This window comes from Chiloscyllium plagiosum, unplaced genomic scaffold (genome assembly GCF_037043375.1).
Source record: "Chiloscyllium plagiosum isolate Xiang-an unplaced genomic scaffold, Cpla_swu_hap1 HiC_scaffold_47, whole genome shotgun sequence".
Taxonomy (NCBI): Eukaryota; Metazoa; Chordata; class Chondrichthyes; order Orectolobiformes; family Hemiscylliidae; genus Chiloscyllium; species Chiloscyllium plagiosum.
Genome location: NW_028270185.1, coordinates 23,809,668 through 23,826,436, shown reverse-complemented (window position 1 = coordinate 23,826,436; position 16,769 = coordinate 23,809,668). Strand labels below are relative to the sequence as shown.

General features: G+C 46.4%; 1 protein-coding gene and 1 long non-coding RNA gene across 2 annotated transcripts in view; one reads left to right on the top strand and one right to left on the bottom strand.

Moving 5' to 3' along the window:
• axl (AXL receptor tyrosine kinase) overlaps positions 1–16,769 on the bottom strand; it is a 218,986-nt gene that overhangs the window by 129,939 nt on the left and 72,278 nt on the right. The window contains exon 5 of the mRNA XM_087984064.1: positions 9,667–9,747. Coding sequence (XP_087840190.1) covers positions 9,667–9,747 — 81 coding nt within the window. The remainder of the gene's footprint in view (positions 1–9,666; positions 9,748–16,769) is intronic.
• LOC148136013 (uncharacterized) overlaps positions 15,930–16,769 on the top strand; it is a 46,160-nt gene continuing 45,320 nt past the window's right edge. Inside the window, exon 1 of the long non-coding RNA XR_015754760.1 lies at positions 15,930–15,969. This is a non-coding gene — a long non-coding RNA (uncharacterized LOC148136013). The remainder of the gene's footprint in view (positions 15,970–16,769) is intronic.

Sequence of the window (16,769 nt, the reverse complement as noted above, 5' to 3'; positions counted from 1 at the left end):
GACTCGGACTCCCCGCCTCAGCGAGGACTCGGACTCCCCAACCCAGCGAGGACTCGGACTCCCCGCCTCAGCGAGGACTCGGACTCCCCAACCCAGCGAGGACTCGGACTCCCCAACCCAGCGAGGACTCGGACTCCCCAACCCAGCGAGGACTCGGACTCCCCGCCTCAGCGAGGACTCGGACTCCCCGCCTCAGCGAGGACTCGGACTCCCCGCCTCAGCGAGGACTCGGACTCCCCGCCTCAGCGAGGACTCGGACTCCCCGCCTCAGCGAGGACTCGGACTCCCCGCCTCAGCGAGGACTCGGACTCTCCGCCTCAGCGAGGACTCGGACTCCCCGCCTCAGCGAGGACTTGGACTCCCCACCTCAGCGCAGACTCGGACAGCCCGCCTCAGCGAGGACTCGGACTCCCCGCCTCAGCGAGGACTCGGACTCCCCGCCTCAGCGAGGACTCGGGACTCACCGCCTCAGCGAGGACTCGGGACTCACCGCCTCAGCGAGGACTCGGGACTCACCGCCTCAGCGAGGACTTGGACTCCCCACCTCAGCGCAGACTCGGACAGCCCGCCTCAGCGAGGACTCGGACTCCCCGCCTCAGCGAGGACTCGGACTCCCCGCCTCAGCGAGGACTCGGACTCTCCGCCTCAGCGAGGACTCGGACTCCCCGCCTCAGCGAGGACTCGGACTCTCCGCCTCAGCGAGGACTCGGACTCCCCGCCTCAGCGAGGACTCGGACTCCCCGCCTCAGCGAGGACTCGGACTCCCCGCCTCAGCGAGGACTCGGACTCTCCGCCTCAGCGAGGACTCGGACTCCCCGCCTCAGCGAGGACTCGGACTCCCCAACCCAGCGAGGACTCGGACTCCCCAACCCAGCGAGGACTCGGACTCCCCAACCCAGCGAGGACTCGGACTCCCCGCCTCAGCGAGGACTCGGACTCCCCGCCTCAGCGAGGACTCGGACTCCCCAACCCAGCGAGGACTCGGACTCCCCGCCTCAGCGAGGACTCGGACTCCCCAACCCAGCGAGGACTCGGACTCCCCAACCCAGCGAGGACTCGGACTCCCCAACCCAGCGAGGACTCGGACTCCCCAACCCAGCGAGGACTCGGACTCCCCGCCTCAGCGAGGACTCGGACTCCCCGCCTCAGCGAGGACTCGGACTCCCCGCCTCAGCGAGGACTCGGACTCCCCGCCTCAGCGAGGACTCGGACTCCCCAACCCAGCGAGGACTCGGACTCCCCGCCTCAGCGAGGACTCGGACTCCCCAACCCAGCGAGGACTCGGACTCCCCGCCTCAGCGAGGACTCGGACTCCCCGCCTCAGCGAGGACTCGGACTCCCCAACCCAGCGAGGACTCGGACTCCCCAACCCAGCGAGGACTCGGACTCCCCAACCCAGCGAGGACTCGGACTCCCCAACCCAGCGAGGACTCGGACTCCCCGCCTCAGCGAGGACTCGGACTCCCCGCCTCAGCGAGGACTCGGACTCCCCGCCTCAGCACGGACTCGGACTCCCCGCCTCAGCGAGGACTCGGACTCCCCGCCTCAGCGAGGACTCGGACTCTCCGCCTCAGCGAGGACTCGGACTCCCCAACCCAGCGAGGACTCGGACTCCCCGCCTCAGCGAGGACTCGGACTCCCCAACCCAGCGAGGACTCGGACTCCCCAACCCAGCGAGGACTCGGACTCCCCAACCCAGCGAGGACTCGGACTCCCCAACCCAGCGAGGACTCGGACTCCCCGCCTCAGCGAGGACTCGGACTCCCCGCCTCAGCACGGACTCGGACTCCCCGCCTCAGCGAGGACTCGGACTCCCCGCCTCAGCGAGGACTCGGACTCCCCAACCCAGCGAGGACCCAGGACTCCCCAACTCAGCGCGGACTCAGACTCCCCGCCTCAGCGCTGGCCCGGACGCCCCGCCTCAGCACGGATTCGGGACTCCCACCTCAGCGAGGATTTGGACACCCCAAGCTCAGCGCAAACCTGGCCTCCCCACCTCAGCACAGACTCGGACTCCCCACCTCAGCGCGGACTCGGGACTCCCCACCTCAGCGCAGACTCGGACTCCCCGCCTCAGCGTGGAATCGGGACTCCCCACCTCAGTGCGGACTCAGACTCCCCACCTCAGCGCAAACGCAGGGCTCCCAGCCTCAGTGCGGTCTCAGACCCTCGGCCTCAGTGCGGACTCAGACTCCCCACCTTAACGTGGCCCGGAATCCCTGCCTCAGTGCGCCTCAGCGCGGACTCAGACTCCTGGCCTCAGCGTGGACTCAGACATCTCACGTCAGCACGAACTCAAGCTCCCTATCTTAGCATGGACTCGGACTCCCCGCCTCAGCGCGGACTCGGATTACCGGCCTCAGCGCGGACTCAGACTTCCCATATCAGCATGGACTCAGACGCCCCACCTCAGCGTGGACTCAGACCTCACGTCACGAGGTGGGTTGAAAGGACTGATGTTGTTAACTCTTTTTTTTTTATTTTTCTAGTTTATTGCTGGACTTTTTATTCTTTATTTTTTCTAACATTTTTCCCTTAAGAATTTGTACTTAAGAATCTGTACCTAGGTACCATGATACTTAAGATGGCACTGTAAATGGCGACTTGTAAACTTTTCACTGTACTTATCCCAGTGCGTGTGACAATAAAGCTCATTGTAATTCTATGAACTCCATCCACCTTGCCATAAAGACCAACAATGCTTTTGTCTTCCTAATTATTTACTGGGTCTGCAGTCTCACTGTTTTGTGTTTCTTCAGCAAAGACACCGAGACTGTGTAGTGTTCTGTCATCTCCCCTCATTTAGATAATATTCTCTTTTTCCATTCTTCCTGTCAAAGTGGACGGCCTCACATTTTCCTATCTTATACTCCATCTGTCAATTTTGTACCTATTCACTTAACCCATCTTATGCATCTATCCTCCTCATAATTTAGTTTCTTATCGATTTGTCATGTCATCACTAAATTTGGCTTCAATACAATTGGTTCCTTCATTCCCTAGTCATTTATATCAGTTGTAGATAGTTGAGGACCCCACACTGATTCCTATAACACTCCACTTGGTTCAGCTTGGCTGCTTGAAACTGATCTCTTTATCCCAATTCATTGCCCGATTCACATGAATAGATCACCTCTGACACAGCTTTTTATGTTGTGCAGTTACATTTTATGTAGCACCATGTCAAATGGCTTTTTGAGATTCATGTAAACTACATTTGCTACTTCTCCCTTATCCACCATGTTTATCACATGCTCAAAGAATTCTAATAAATTGATCAAACATGATTTTTCTTTCACTAACGGATCCTAGAATTTTCCCAATGGCTGACAGGCCTGTTTTTTCTCTCTCCTTTCTTACTATAAATCTATGGTTTTCCAGTCTTCTGGGACAGGACAAAAGTCTATGGAGTTTTTGAAAATTACAACAATGAATCCATTTCTTTCCAGGCCCTACAATGCACAGGCCATAAGATCTCAGGTTAGGTGCAGTTATATTTGGTTTCTATGGACATTTTCTCCAATTAAATAGAATCGATAAAGTCCAAATTAAGAGGGTAGAACTGCAACTATGCAGCGAGGTTATTCAGGAATGATGTCTTCACACAAAGGCAGTGGAAACCTGGAATCTCCCAAAGAGCTGTGGCAGCCCTGGCAGATGTAGCTAAAAGCATCAATCAGGAATTCAACTTCAAAATTCCTCTGGTGAGCCCCCTGTGTCATGCATAGGGTCCAGATGCAAATGTCTGTCATTGGGCCAATACTTCATCCCACTGCCTGCATGGCATTGTCAGGGTTATCCCCACTTGCCTTTTGGACAAAGTCCTCAGCAATCCTGAATGGTAAAGCTGGATGACACCTGTCATACCCCAGTTTCACCCAGAAGGTGTCAATGGTGGAATTGCCAAATATGTCCACATCACAGAGGATAGTGGCTAATGCAGGAGGAACTGGGAACCCAGGGGGAGACAGAGAGAGATTCAGGAAAGCAATATGTGAATGCACATGGGGCCTTTTACAGTTTCATCACATTCTAAAATAAGTTATAGCCAATTACATTTTTAATCTGCCATTGTTTTGCAGTGGATCTAGATGATGACAGAGGTCTGGTGCAAAATCACCTTGGCCACAGCTTTCCCTTTTTTTTGTGGTTGCTCAGCCAGAGTCCAGGTCCGTGAGAGTAAAGTCATCCGACTTTAGAAAAGGACTTTGAGAGGTCACACTGGAGCTGCCGGCCTGGATCTGTTGCTTAAGGCTCTGCACTGGGATTCAAACCCACAAACAGGTAGCTATGAGACGTGACTAATAACAGTGAGGACAAACGCCTTCATGAATTGAGCAAGATGGAATGCAAGGCAGAGGGGGAAAGAGAAGTGAGAAATAAAAAGAAATGTTTATTTCTCCAGCCATTTCTCTGGCTCTGTCATCCTGAGTTGGCATTGTAATGTTGCCACTGTAGAGGGCTCCCACACACAAGATTGGGTGCAAGGCATTCCATCAGATACAATGCAATATCTCTCACTTTATTCCTAATGTAGTAGTACTGCCACCACAGTGGCAATGTGGAGACACATCTGGTAGTGTGCCCACTGGGGTACATGACAGTGAGAGAAGCGACGTAGGTTGGTTCGACGCAGATGGCAGAGAGGTGGTGGCAGTGGAGAATCAGCACAGAGGTGAAAGATGGTACCTGAAGAGTGGCGACTTTGATATTGGCTGGGTCTGGCATAGATGTTGGCGAAGCAGTGGGGTTGGGATAGCGGTGCAGATGTCGTTGATGATGCTCTGGCTCAGGACTGATACACTCTCTTTAAGCTATATCTTTCTATTTTTTTCTTCTTATTCTTAAACTGTTCAAAATGCCACTGGATCATGGCAACATGGAAAAGCTTCTCACTGTATTTTATTGTTTTTCTCACTGTAAGATACATGTGACAATAAAATCATTCATTATTCATCCATTCATCCACATAGAACATAACAGGAGCTGTAACATTCAGCAGCTCACACACCATCAGAACACTGACATTCCTTCAAAACCAGCACAATGTCCACATCTGATCTCTTTATTACCAAATGCTTGTATGGAGCAAATATCAAAGCTGGTCTTTCAACTGGAGCCTGGAAAGTTCCATTTGCCATCTCTTTAACAGTGTCTACCATATAAATGTTAGCCTGAACTGATCCCCAGCATGCAGCAAACTATATACAAGAGACTCATATAGTTAGACCAGGACGTATTATACCAAACCAAGCATATCCTGCAGCTTCTAACACTTAGTGGTGGTGCTGGCAGCAAACCTACAGATGGCGACATGCAAACTTGGTTTAGCCATGTGCAGGTAGCTATCGCTGTTCCAAAGGAAAGCATTCCTAGGAAACCTTTCGGAAGCTGAAAATGGCATAAAGCAAAGGTGCATGATTTAGATGGGAAAACGTGCTGCCATTTTTGGTAAAAACGAAAAGCCTCTTTGGATTCACAAAAACAGATACTAGTGTTAATCTTTCGTAAAAGCGAAATTATGTAAAGCAGGGGATGCCTGCATACAATACCTCTGACCAGCAACAGTCTGGATGGAGAGTTTACCAGTAATAGGCTACACCAGGACAGCGTTGCTCACAATGAGAAAACCAGCCTTGTCATAACATCTCTTAGGTATTAATCATGTTACACAGGCGTTAACTGACAAATCCCACTGAGATCAGAAGTAAAATGATCTGATATTTGGCATCTATAAGTCATAACAATTCAGCATCCAAAGGTTGAACAGTTTGAAAATATTCAGTACTTTAACACAACCTGTCTTTTATTTCGAGGGGCCCATGAGGATTTATAAACTATTTCCTCCCACTGATCAAAACAATTGCAAGCGACCATGTGTTAAATTGCTTTGAGCCCTTACCTCAGAGTGGGTTACAGTAACACTCTGGTCAGTTATATCAGCTTCCAGCACTGGTTTTATACGCTGTTCTTTACCTGGGTTGTGTGAAAAGGGCAGTGTCCCAGTAGTTAGGAGAGAAGCGCTGAGTTTGCTTGTCGAAAAGGCTGGAGTTGGTAGAGGGGTGAAGGAGAGCAGCTAAGAAAGGAAGTTAGAAACAAGTGAAAGTCTTCTTTTTCAAAAAGGAGAAAGCAAGGTAATGAGTTAAAATATTTTTCTAAAAGGTAAAGTAAATCAAAAGTTGCGTAAACAGAGGAAGGAAGACATGAGTAGCAAGGAGTTTAAAGTTAGGCCTCACTGCAGCCTGAATCGAGTGGCGAGTTTTTCAACATTGTTCAGACTTTACTGGTATATAGTCAAAGCAACAAAATTATTTATTTTCCTTTGCGAAAATAGAGGTATTGAGTGTCATTTCTGTCAGAGGAAGGGAAGGGAATTTTCACTCGATGGATAGATCTCTTCACAGAGCTCAGAGCCAAAGGAATGCATGAGTACAGCTGCCAGAAAGCAAAAAAAAGGCTTTGCTAACAAGCTGTACATTAGAGAATAACAGCGGCTTCCCAACTAATGCTGTAAACAGCCAAGTAAGACAAAGAACAGACTGTACTGCCCTACGCCTGTGATCTCTGAAGGTTACAGTCGTGGCTGCCCATAACCTAGTAACAAGCCAAGGATAGCTCACCAAGCAGGGACTATGGATGAGCGGGGGAGGGAGGGAGTGTAAATGGGAGTGTTACTACAGACCACTGTCAGTGTACAATGCCACCTTCACATCGTCCCACTGAACTGCTCAGAAAACCTTGAAGAAGAGTGAAGCAGGGAGTTGAGAATAGGAGCCATGAGGATCAGGATTCGCATTTGCAGCCAGATCCACAAGTAAATAAATAATTGTTGGAAGTGTGTAGAAGGAAAAATTGCAAGGGGGGAGAAGAGCACAAAGTGAAGGGAAAGAGGAGAGTGACACGAGAGAGAGAGAAAGACAGACAGACAGGACGTCAGCACTGAGAGAAACAGAAAGAGAGAGAGAGAGAGAGAGAGTCCGACTATGAAAGAGAGAAGACAAATAGACACAGTGACTTGTGAGGGGGGTGGGAGATGGAGAAAAGGAATGAATTGTAGCAAAGCTTAGATTCATAACGAGTGAATGACGCACAATCCAAACTGTTGTTATTTTTAAACTGTGTGTTACAATTAGGATTCAAGTAATGACACAGGAATTAAATGGCAGCTACAGGATTACTGACTTCCAGAGAGAATGGGATCATTTGTTGCACAGGGACGGGACGGAATATCGAATCCAAGACACTAAAACACAGACAGAAACTAAAAGGGTGACGATAAGAGCAAGGGGCAATATTTCAGTGATCAACTGAAGTAGTAAGGAAATGCTGTTTATCAGCACACCCTGTCACCACAATACCAAAAGTAAACATTCAAAACTCTCATTAATCCCTGCCACCCCCAAACAATTAATTTTCAGCAATACGCAAGATACCACTTGAACTTGAACAGGAGGAAGCTGGGGGAAGGATGGTGAGTAATTACAGGGCAAGGTTTGACAGCAAAAATGAATTTAAGCAGAATATTGTTTATAAGTAAGTAGTTATGGAAATGCACTGCCTGATAACAGGTGGAAACAGTTTCTCTTGGAAACAGAATTTGATAAATAGCTGAAACAAAAATATTTTGCAGAGCTCTAGGGAAGAAGAGGCAGGAGGGTCACTAACTGGAAAACTTGCTTTCAGAGACCTGGCGCTGTCACAATAGTCACCTTCTATTGTATATAACACTATGAAATTTCAATCCTGTTCTGTGTGCAAAGCTAGTGAACATTGACATCAAGTCCACCAGGCTAGGGCAGGGGGCAACTGATGCTTCAGTCATACCCTCCGCATTTTGCAATGGAATTGCCAGACCTCTGATCCTGACCAATTTCTGCCCTTTCCTTCTTCAAACCAGGGAATGCTGATCCTGATCAGTTTGCTGCTGTTACCCAGCCTGGCATCACTGGGTATCCCAAACTGTGTAACATTACTGTGTCCTCAGTGATGGGGAGAGGAGCTGGCTTGGTAACATGTAACAGTGACTTAGCAACAAAAATGTTCAAACAATCAACCATTTCTCACTTCTGAAAGACCCTACTGTCACATTCACGCACAACCAGTTACTCCATTATGACATTAAGTGAGATAAGCAGTCAGTCTCTGTAATAAAACAAAGAACTGTGGGTGGCTGAGAATCTGAAACAACTGCAGAAACTGGAGAAACTCAACAGGTCTAGCATGTCTGTGGAGAGAAAGCACTATCTATACATGAGTTAGCACACACAGTCAATGTTAAACCACCTATGTGTTTATGATTCAGTCATGGGCTGGTTATTTATTTCCAGTGTACCATGGGCCCAGTAAATTCTCTAGTGTTATTGTCACTATTAACCATTTAAACAAAGGACTGAAAATAATAGACAGACAATGATTTGATCAATTTAGATTAAATGAGTCCAGATGATGAGATTGTCTACTACAGAGGGGAAAATCACTCTCTCAGGCTCACTACTCCTCTCAAAGAAATCTGCTATTCTAATGGCAACCATGCAACCACCAATTGTTGTAAAAACCCATCTGTTTCACTAATGTCCTTTAGGGAAGGGAATCTGACATCTTTGCTTGGTTTCGTCCACATGTAAGGAGAAAGTGAGGACTGCAGATGCTGGAGATCAGAGCTGAAAATGTGTTGCTGGAAAAGCGCAGCAGGTCAGGCAGCATCCAAGGAACAGGCGAATCAACGTTTCGGGCATGAGCCCTTCTTCAGGGCTCCTGAATTCCTGAAGAAGGGCTCATGCCCAAAATGTCGATTCTCCTGCTCTTTGGATGCTGCCTGACCTGCTGCGCTTTTCCAGCAACACATTTTCAGCTCGTCCACATGTGACTCTAGACCCTGAGTAACATGGTTGACTCTTAACTGCTCGTTGGACAATTAGGACTATACACGTTGGCCTAGACAGTGACACCCAAATCTCATGAATGAACTTCTCAAAAAAGAAATCACAGAGACACAGAGAATCTCACAGGGACAGTGCCATTCTTACCGAGACCCTATCACTCCATTACTGTCCCCCAGGGACACTGTTCATCCCTTTCCCTTCCCATTCTCTGTCCTACCTCTGTTCCATTGTAAGAATACCTTGCTGCTATGTTAAAATAAAAGCATCACGAACATCTCCCACAGTAACTCACTCTTTACCACCTTCTCAAAATTTATGGAACCTGTCCTGTCTGAACAGGTTCCCTTTTCTGAAACCCTCCTGATATTGCTTTGCTCAAAGGATTAAATCTCCACAGAATTCCACAGATCCAAATCGGAACCTATTGCAACCGAGACTCTGGAAAATGTGTTAAGTTCCTTGTCGGTCATTCCCACTCAGACCAAGAAGACGGGTTCTCCTGTCAGCTTAATCCCTTGAGCCTAATGGGTATTCCCTTGCATAGGAACCCATGGAAAAGAGTCTGATCAAGCATTCAAATTAATGATGGGACGTGTAGTATCCCTAAGTTCCTTGCAGGTCAGTCACCAACCCAAGATGTGAAATGTATTACTATTCCTTCATCATTACTGGTCAAAATCCCTGAAACCCCTCTATCCTGGAAGCATTATCACTGCACAGAGAGCAGCAATTCCCGAGGGAAGAATAGGATGGTAAAGCAACAGAACCAGAGAGGTCCACCTACGTTTGACGTTGGCTGTTCGGGAGGTGGCCACACCCTTGGCGTTGTGCGCTTCACATCGGAATGTTGCTGGCTTCTTTAAGCCTGAGGAAAAAAGAGACAGAAGTTAGTCTGACTGACAGGAAATGAGCACAGAGCCCTGCACAAATACAACATTCCAAAAAACAATGAGAAACAATATCTGCCCAGCCATTGGAGGCTGGGATGTGTGACTACTGAGCCTTTATGGGTAGGGTCACCAACCCTGACACCTTCACAAAGGCTACATCACATGATCTCCCACATTTAGTTGTCCAGCACAGTGGTGTGTCCTGTCAGTATAACTAATAAACAATGACATTCAGAGAAAACAAGTGTTTGTTCAGACATCGTTAATACTTTTCAGAGAAGCTTCATAATTCTTGGAGATTCCAGGATATTTGGAATCCAGGGGCTGGGAACTTCATTCCTAGAACGTCCAGAGTCACAGTGACATCTCTGGACAAATTTCCCCACAATTGCAAACTTACGAGAATCGTGTCCTGAAAGTTTCAATATATATTCTGAATAATCTGCATATACGTAGTGTAGAAGCTTTGCTTCAACTTGCTGTACTCAGTAACATTGAGAAAGAGGATTGTAAGTGCCCCCCCCCCACACTCTAATTACCCTCGCAGCATTGAAACAACTGTACAGTGTGGAACTGGAGTGATACGCAGGCTAGACTGTACCTGAAAGATAGTGTTGAACCAGTTAGGTCTCTACCATACTTCAGGGACTTGTACTTGTTCATGTGATATGGGTGTCTCTGGTTAGGGCAGAGGGCAGTTAAGACCACCTTGTTGTGGATCTGGAATTACATGTAGGCCAGCCAAGAGAAAGACAGCAGATTTCTCTTCTTTAGGGATATTAACAAACCAGATGTGTTATTCCGAAAATGGACAATGTCTGTATGACCACCCTGTGATAGCATGGTGGCTCAGTGATTAGCTTTGCTGCCTCACAGCCACAGGGACCTAGGTTCAATTCCACCCTCACTCAACTGTCTGTGTGAGTTCTCACATTCACTCCATGTCTGCATGTGTTTCCTCCCACAGTCCAAAGATGTGCAGGTGAGGAGGATTGGCCATTCTAAATCGTCTATGGTATCCAGGGCTGTGTAGGCTAGATAGAGTCATAGAAACATACAGTCATAGAGATGTACAGCATGGATATAGACCCTTCAGTCCAACCCGTCCATGCCGACCAGATATCCCAACCCAAACTAGTCCCACCTGCCAGCATCCAGCCCATATCCCTCCAAACCCTTCTATTCATATACCCATCCAAATGCCTCTTAAATGTTGCAATTGTACCAGCCTCCACCACATCCTCTGGCAGCTCATTCCATACACATACCACCGTCTGCGTGAAAACGTTGCCCCTTAGGTCTCTTTTATATCTTTCCCCTCTCACCCTAAACTTATGCCCTCTAATTCTGGACTCCCTGACCCCAGGGAAAAGACTTTGCCTATTTATCCTATCCATGCCCCTCATAATTTTGTAAACCTCTATAAGGTCACCCCTCAGCCTCCGACGCTTCAGGGAAAACAGCCCCAGCCTGTTCAGCCGCTCCCTATAGCTCAGAACCTCCAACCCTGGCAACATCCTTGTAAATCTTTTCTGAACCCTTTCAAGTTTCACAGCATCTTTCCGATAGGAAGGAGACCAGAATTGCGCACAATATTCCAACAGTGGCCTAACCAATGTCCTGTACAGCCGCAACATGACCTCCCAACTCCTGTACTCAATACTCTGACCAATAAAGGAAAGCAAACCAAACGCCTTCTTCACTATCCTATCTACCTACGACTCCACTTTCAAGGAGACCTGCACTCCAAGGTCTCTTTGTTCAGCAACACTCTCTATGACCTTATCATTAGGTATATAAGTCCTGCTAAGATTTGCTTTCCCAAAATGCAGCACTTCGGATTTATCTGAATTAAACTCCATCTGTCACTTCTCAGACCATTAGCCCATCTGGAATTAGCCTTGGGAAATACAGGGATGGAGTGGGTCTGGGTGGGATGCTCTTTGGAGGGTCTGTGTAGGCTCGATGGGCCGAATGACCTACATCCACCACTATAGGGACTCTTGGACACCAGCTTTTGTCTATGCTGTATTTGCCGACACCAGTGCATGCACTATTTCAATTCGCATGGGCACATTTAAATAGGTTAAGATTTAAATGAGATGTATTTGTGAACAGGGAGAGGTGTCCCTTCCTGTGACCTCACTTCCTCTCACCTCATTCCACTTTGTCCTCACTCTCCCCCTTCTCTTTCTCACTCCCACCTCCCCGCAACTGTAACATTTTTTCACTCAAGTGATTCAGGTCTGGAAATGTATTGCTTGGAAGTATGAGGCAAACAGTCAACTGAGGCATTCAAGAGGGTATTAGATGATTATTCAAATAGAAACAATGAGCAAGGGATGGGGGAAAAGAAAAGCAGGAAAATGGCACTAAGTCATGATGCATATTTGGAAAGCTAATGCAAGCATAATTGGCCAAATGTACAACTTCTGAGATCATGATGTCTAAAATACCCAGATATCTACATGGAGCAGCTCAGACTTGATCAGACCCAAAACTCACTCAGACAAACAAATTCAACTCTGATTTCAGTCTGAACCTACGAAACAAGGCTTGTCAAGCTAAGGATTACTGAAAGGAACCATCTACTGAGAATGAGGAAATTGTAGTAATTAGACACAAGGACAAAGGACTATGAGTGACCTCCCTCTGCATAGTCTATGATTGTTTTAAGTACGCAGACTGAAATGTTGGGTTAGCTTCTGTTCTTGTTCAGTGTGAGTACAGATAGAAAATAACAACTTACTACATCGTTCCCACACTTCTGCACATGTCAATTTAGTAAAGAAGTAATTAGAAATCCAGTGTTGTGAGGCTGTTTGGGAAAGACTGACCACAATGTGATAGAATGTTTAACGAAGGTAGAGAGTGGCAGTGTTGACTCTGAGACTACGATGCTGAACCTAAGTAAAGGAAACTACAGTGAGCTGGCTGTGATAAACTGGGGAATGGCACTTAAATGGACAATGATCAATAGGCATTAGTTAATGTTTGAATGGGTGAGCTGCAACAACTGCTCATTCCTGTCCAGTATAAAAATAAAACAGGAAAGATGGCCCACCATAAGGGAAATTAGGGATAATATTTGATTTAAGGAAGGGCATAAAGATTGGCCAAAAAAAAGCAGCAGACCTGAGGATTGAGAGCAATTTAAAGCAAAGGAGAACAAAGGGATTGATCAAAAGGTGAAAATAGAACATGGAGGGCACATGCAAACTGATTTTAAAAGCCTCTGTGGGTATGTGACGAGAAAACAAAAACACAAATGTAGGTCCTTACGGTCAGAAACAGGGCAAGTTATAATGGGGAACAAAGAGATGGCAGATTAATTGAAGACATTTTGGTTCACAAAGGACACTACAAATGATGGGGAACACAGGGTCTAGTGAGAGGGAGGAACTGAAGGAAATCAGTATTGGTAGGTAAATAGGGAAATCAATGGGATTAAAGGTCGTTAAATTGCCAAGGCACAATAATCTACATCCCAGTGTATTTATAGATGTTACCCTAGAAATTGTGGTTGCAACAGTAATTACCTTTCAATATTCCATAGAATCTGGAACAGTTCTGATGGATTGGAGGTAGCCAATGTAACCCCACTAATTAAAAAAGAAGGTAAAGGGAAAACAAGGAATTAAAGCCTGTCATAGAGTCATACAGCACAGAAGCAGATCCTTTGGTCCAATTCAACCGTGCTGTCCAGACATCAGTAGTGGGAAAACGTTGGAGTCCTTTATAAAAGGTTTAATAGTATAGCACTTGGAAATAGTGACAGGATCAGAGAGAGTCAGCATAGATTTACAAAAGGGAAATTTTAACTAACAAATTTACTGGAATTTTTCAAGGATGTAACTAATAAAGTTGATGGAGGGGTGCAATGGATGTGGTCAAACTGGACTTTCGGATACGTTCCCACAGTAGAGGTTATTATGTAAAATTAAAGACATGGGATTGGGGGCAGTATGCTGACATGGATAGAGAACTAGTTGGCAGACAGGAAACGAAGAGCAGGAATAAACTGGCCTTTTTTCTGAGTCACAGGCAGTGAGTGGTGGGTAACTCCAGGTACTAGTGCTTGAACCCCAGTTATTCAAAATATATATTACTTAGATGAGCCACCACAAAGTAGGGTGGGAGGATGAGCTGTGAGGAGGATCCAGGGAAGTTGCATTGTGATTTGGATGAGTTGAGCGAGTGGGCAAATGCATGGCAAATGGAGTATAACAGGGATAAATGAGAGATTATCCATTTCGTAGCAAAAACAGGAAAACATCATTATCTAAATCGCGATAGATTGGGAAAGGAGGAGATGTTGCAACACCTGGACATGCAGGTGCAGCAAGCAATAAAAAAGATAAATACCATGTTGGCCTACATAGTCAGAAGATTCGAGTACAGGCAAAGGGATGTCTTGTTGCTATTACAACAGGGCCTTGTTGAGGCCACATGTGGTGAATTCTGTGAAGGATTGGCCTCCTTGTCCGAGGAAGGATATTCTGGCAATGACAAAAATGCAACAATAGTTTACCAGACTGATTCCTGGGATGGCAGGACTGATGTATGAAGAGAGTTTGGATCAGTTAAGACTCTATTCCTTGGGGTTCAGAAGACTGGACAAAAAAATACAGGAAAGATATTGCTAATGACTGGGGAGTCCAGAACTAGGGGATCACAGTTTAAGGATTGTTACAATACTATGAATATAAGAGGTGTATTTTGTCCTTTTTTTTATCATCAAGAAAGGTTGAGACAGAGATACCTAGCATTCTGCTCCAAAACCAATAAAGTAAGCAGCCTGTGAGGCTTTGAGTTTTTTTTTAAAGTTGGAACAATAGAAGCAGCCTGAAAGGTGGCATCAAGCTCGCAACAAAAACAGGATTTTTGTTTAATTTTAGCTTTTCAGGAGTAGTTGCTGGTGGGGTCTTGAAGCTGGATGTGAAAGTTGTTTTTCCTTTCTCTGTTACAGCTAAAAGCTGAGGTTCTCTTCTTTTTGCTAGAATTGCATGTGAGACAATCTATTTTACTGAATTTGCCTTTGCCAGAAGTGTGTTTATTGGATGTTACAATATTTGAACAGTTACCGTTCAGTAGTTAAATAATTTATTATTCTGTTAAGTTTTCCAACAGAGTTACGTGATTCCAATTTCTTCTTTATTTTGTTGTCTTTTAACGATAGTGTATGGATATAAAGTGTGTTTTGCTTCAAGCCTGGTAGTTTGACCAACTGAATTACATCCAGAATGCAATGCCTGGCACTTGCCTTCTACATAAGAAAAAGTTAAGGTCTGGGCTACCATCTTAATATTTTGAGGGGGTTTGGGCGGCTCCATAACAGGAAATAGGATCAACAATTTAAAATGGAGATAAGAAGAAACCGTTTCACCAGAGAATGGTGAACTGTGAGAAAACTGTTGAGGGCAAAATATTGAATATTCTCATGAAAGAGTTAGATATACTTCTTAGAGATAAAGGGATCAAAAGGAGCAAGTGGGAACTGAGTTGGATGATCACTCACGATCATATCGAATGGGAGAACTGCTGAAAGGGCTGAATGGCCTACTCCTGCTGCCATTTTCTTTGTCTTTATGCTTCGAACTGCTCCATTTTTATCCCACTCATACTCTCCTCAACTCAGGAAAGAGGTTCTGACAATCTCTTACTGGATAGCCAATAAAGGACTACACAGCTATTGCCTCCTACCACTTTCATTGGTTTTTTTGTTTCCTCTTCAGATCCCTGCTCTCTACATAGGAGTATTGTCTATCACAACAGGGAACCTTTGGATCCTTGCTGATTTTATTTTTATTGGCGCTGGAGAACCTAAGGGCCCTTGAGTAAAATCCATAACCCTGAAAACAAACGTGCCTGCTGTGATTTGGACTCTGGGGTTGGAACGCTGTGAAAAGGTTAATGTCTGTTTAAGTGCAATACACATCATCCACTGTGATAAGGTCAAAGCAGGATTGCGTGAATCACTGAATCAGGGTGAGGTCATCCTGTCTTTTTAAGAATGTAATGACTATTCTTGTAACCAGTAAACATTGCAGTGAAGCAAGAAACAACATCCATTTCCTCTACAAGACTTTTCTGTTTAGACCAGAAGTGAGCTACACTTGCAAGCACTATACCAACCAGTTCCTAAAGAATTTACCCACTAAGAAGATATGGACAACAGGTCATAGAACACCACACAGGTTGGGCATTGAACATGAAAACTGCATATATACTCTCAGTACCGCGTTGAAAGTGTGTTTCTGTGTATTGGGTGAGAGTACAATATTAGCCGACCCGCCTCCCTATCTGGCTATGAAAGATCCCATGGAGAAAGTGAGGACTGCAGATGCTGGAGATCAGAGTCGAAGAGTGTGGTGCTGGAAAAGCACAGCCAGTCATCCAGAGGAGCAGGAGAATCGATGTTTCGAGCATAAGCCCTTCATCAGGAATGAGGCTTGTGGGCCAAGGAGGCTGAGAGATAAATCGGAACAGGGTGGAACTGGGGTAGGGAGAAGGTAGCTGGGAATGCGATAAGTCGACGAAGGTGGGGGTGAAAGTGATAGGTCGGAGAGAAGGGTGGAGCAGATAGGTGGAAAGGAAGGTGGACAGGTCAAGAGGGCGGTGCCAAGTTGCAAGGTTGGAACTGGGATAAGGTTGGAGGGAGGCAAAATGAGGAAACTGGTGAAATCCACATTGCTCCTGTGCAGTTGGAGGTTCCAAAGGTGGAGGATAAGGCATTCTTCCTCCAGGCGTCGGGTAGTTCGAGTTTGGTAATGGAGAAGGCCCAGGACCTGCATGTCCTTGGTGGAGTGGGAGGGGGAGTTGAGGTGGTCAGCCACAGGGCGGTGGGATTGTTTGTGCAGGCGTTCCAGAGATGTTCCCTGAAACGATCCGCAACTTGTGAATCCAGTGACATCTACAAAAATCCTTCAATGGCTGCAAATAATTTTCCCAAGGTTGCAAAAAATCCCTCCAGAAACGTATTTCGCTTTTACAATTG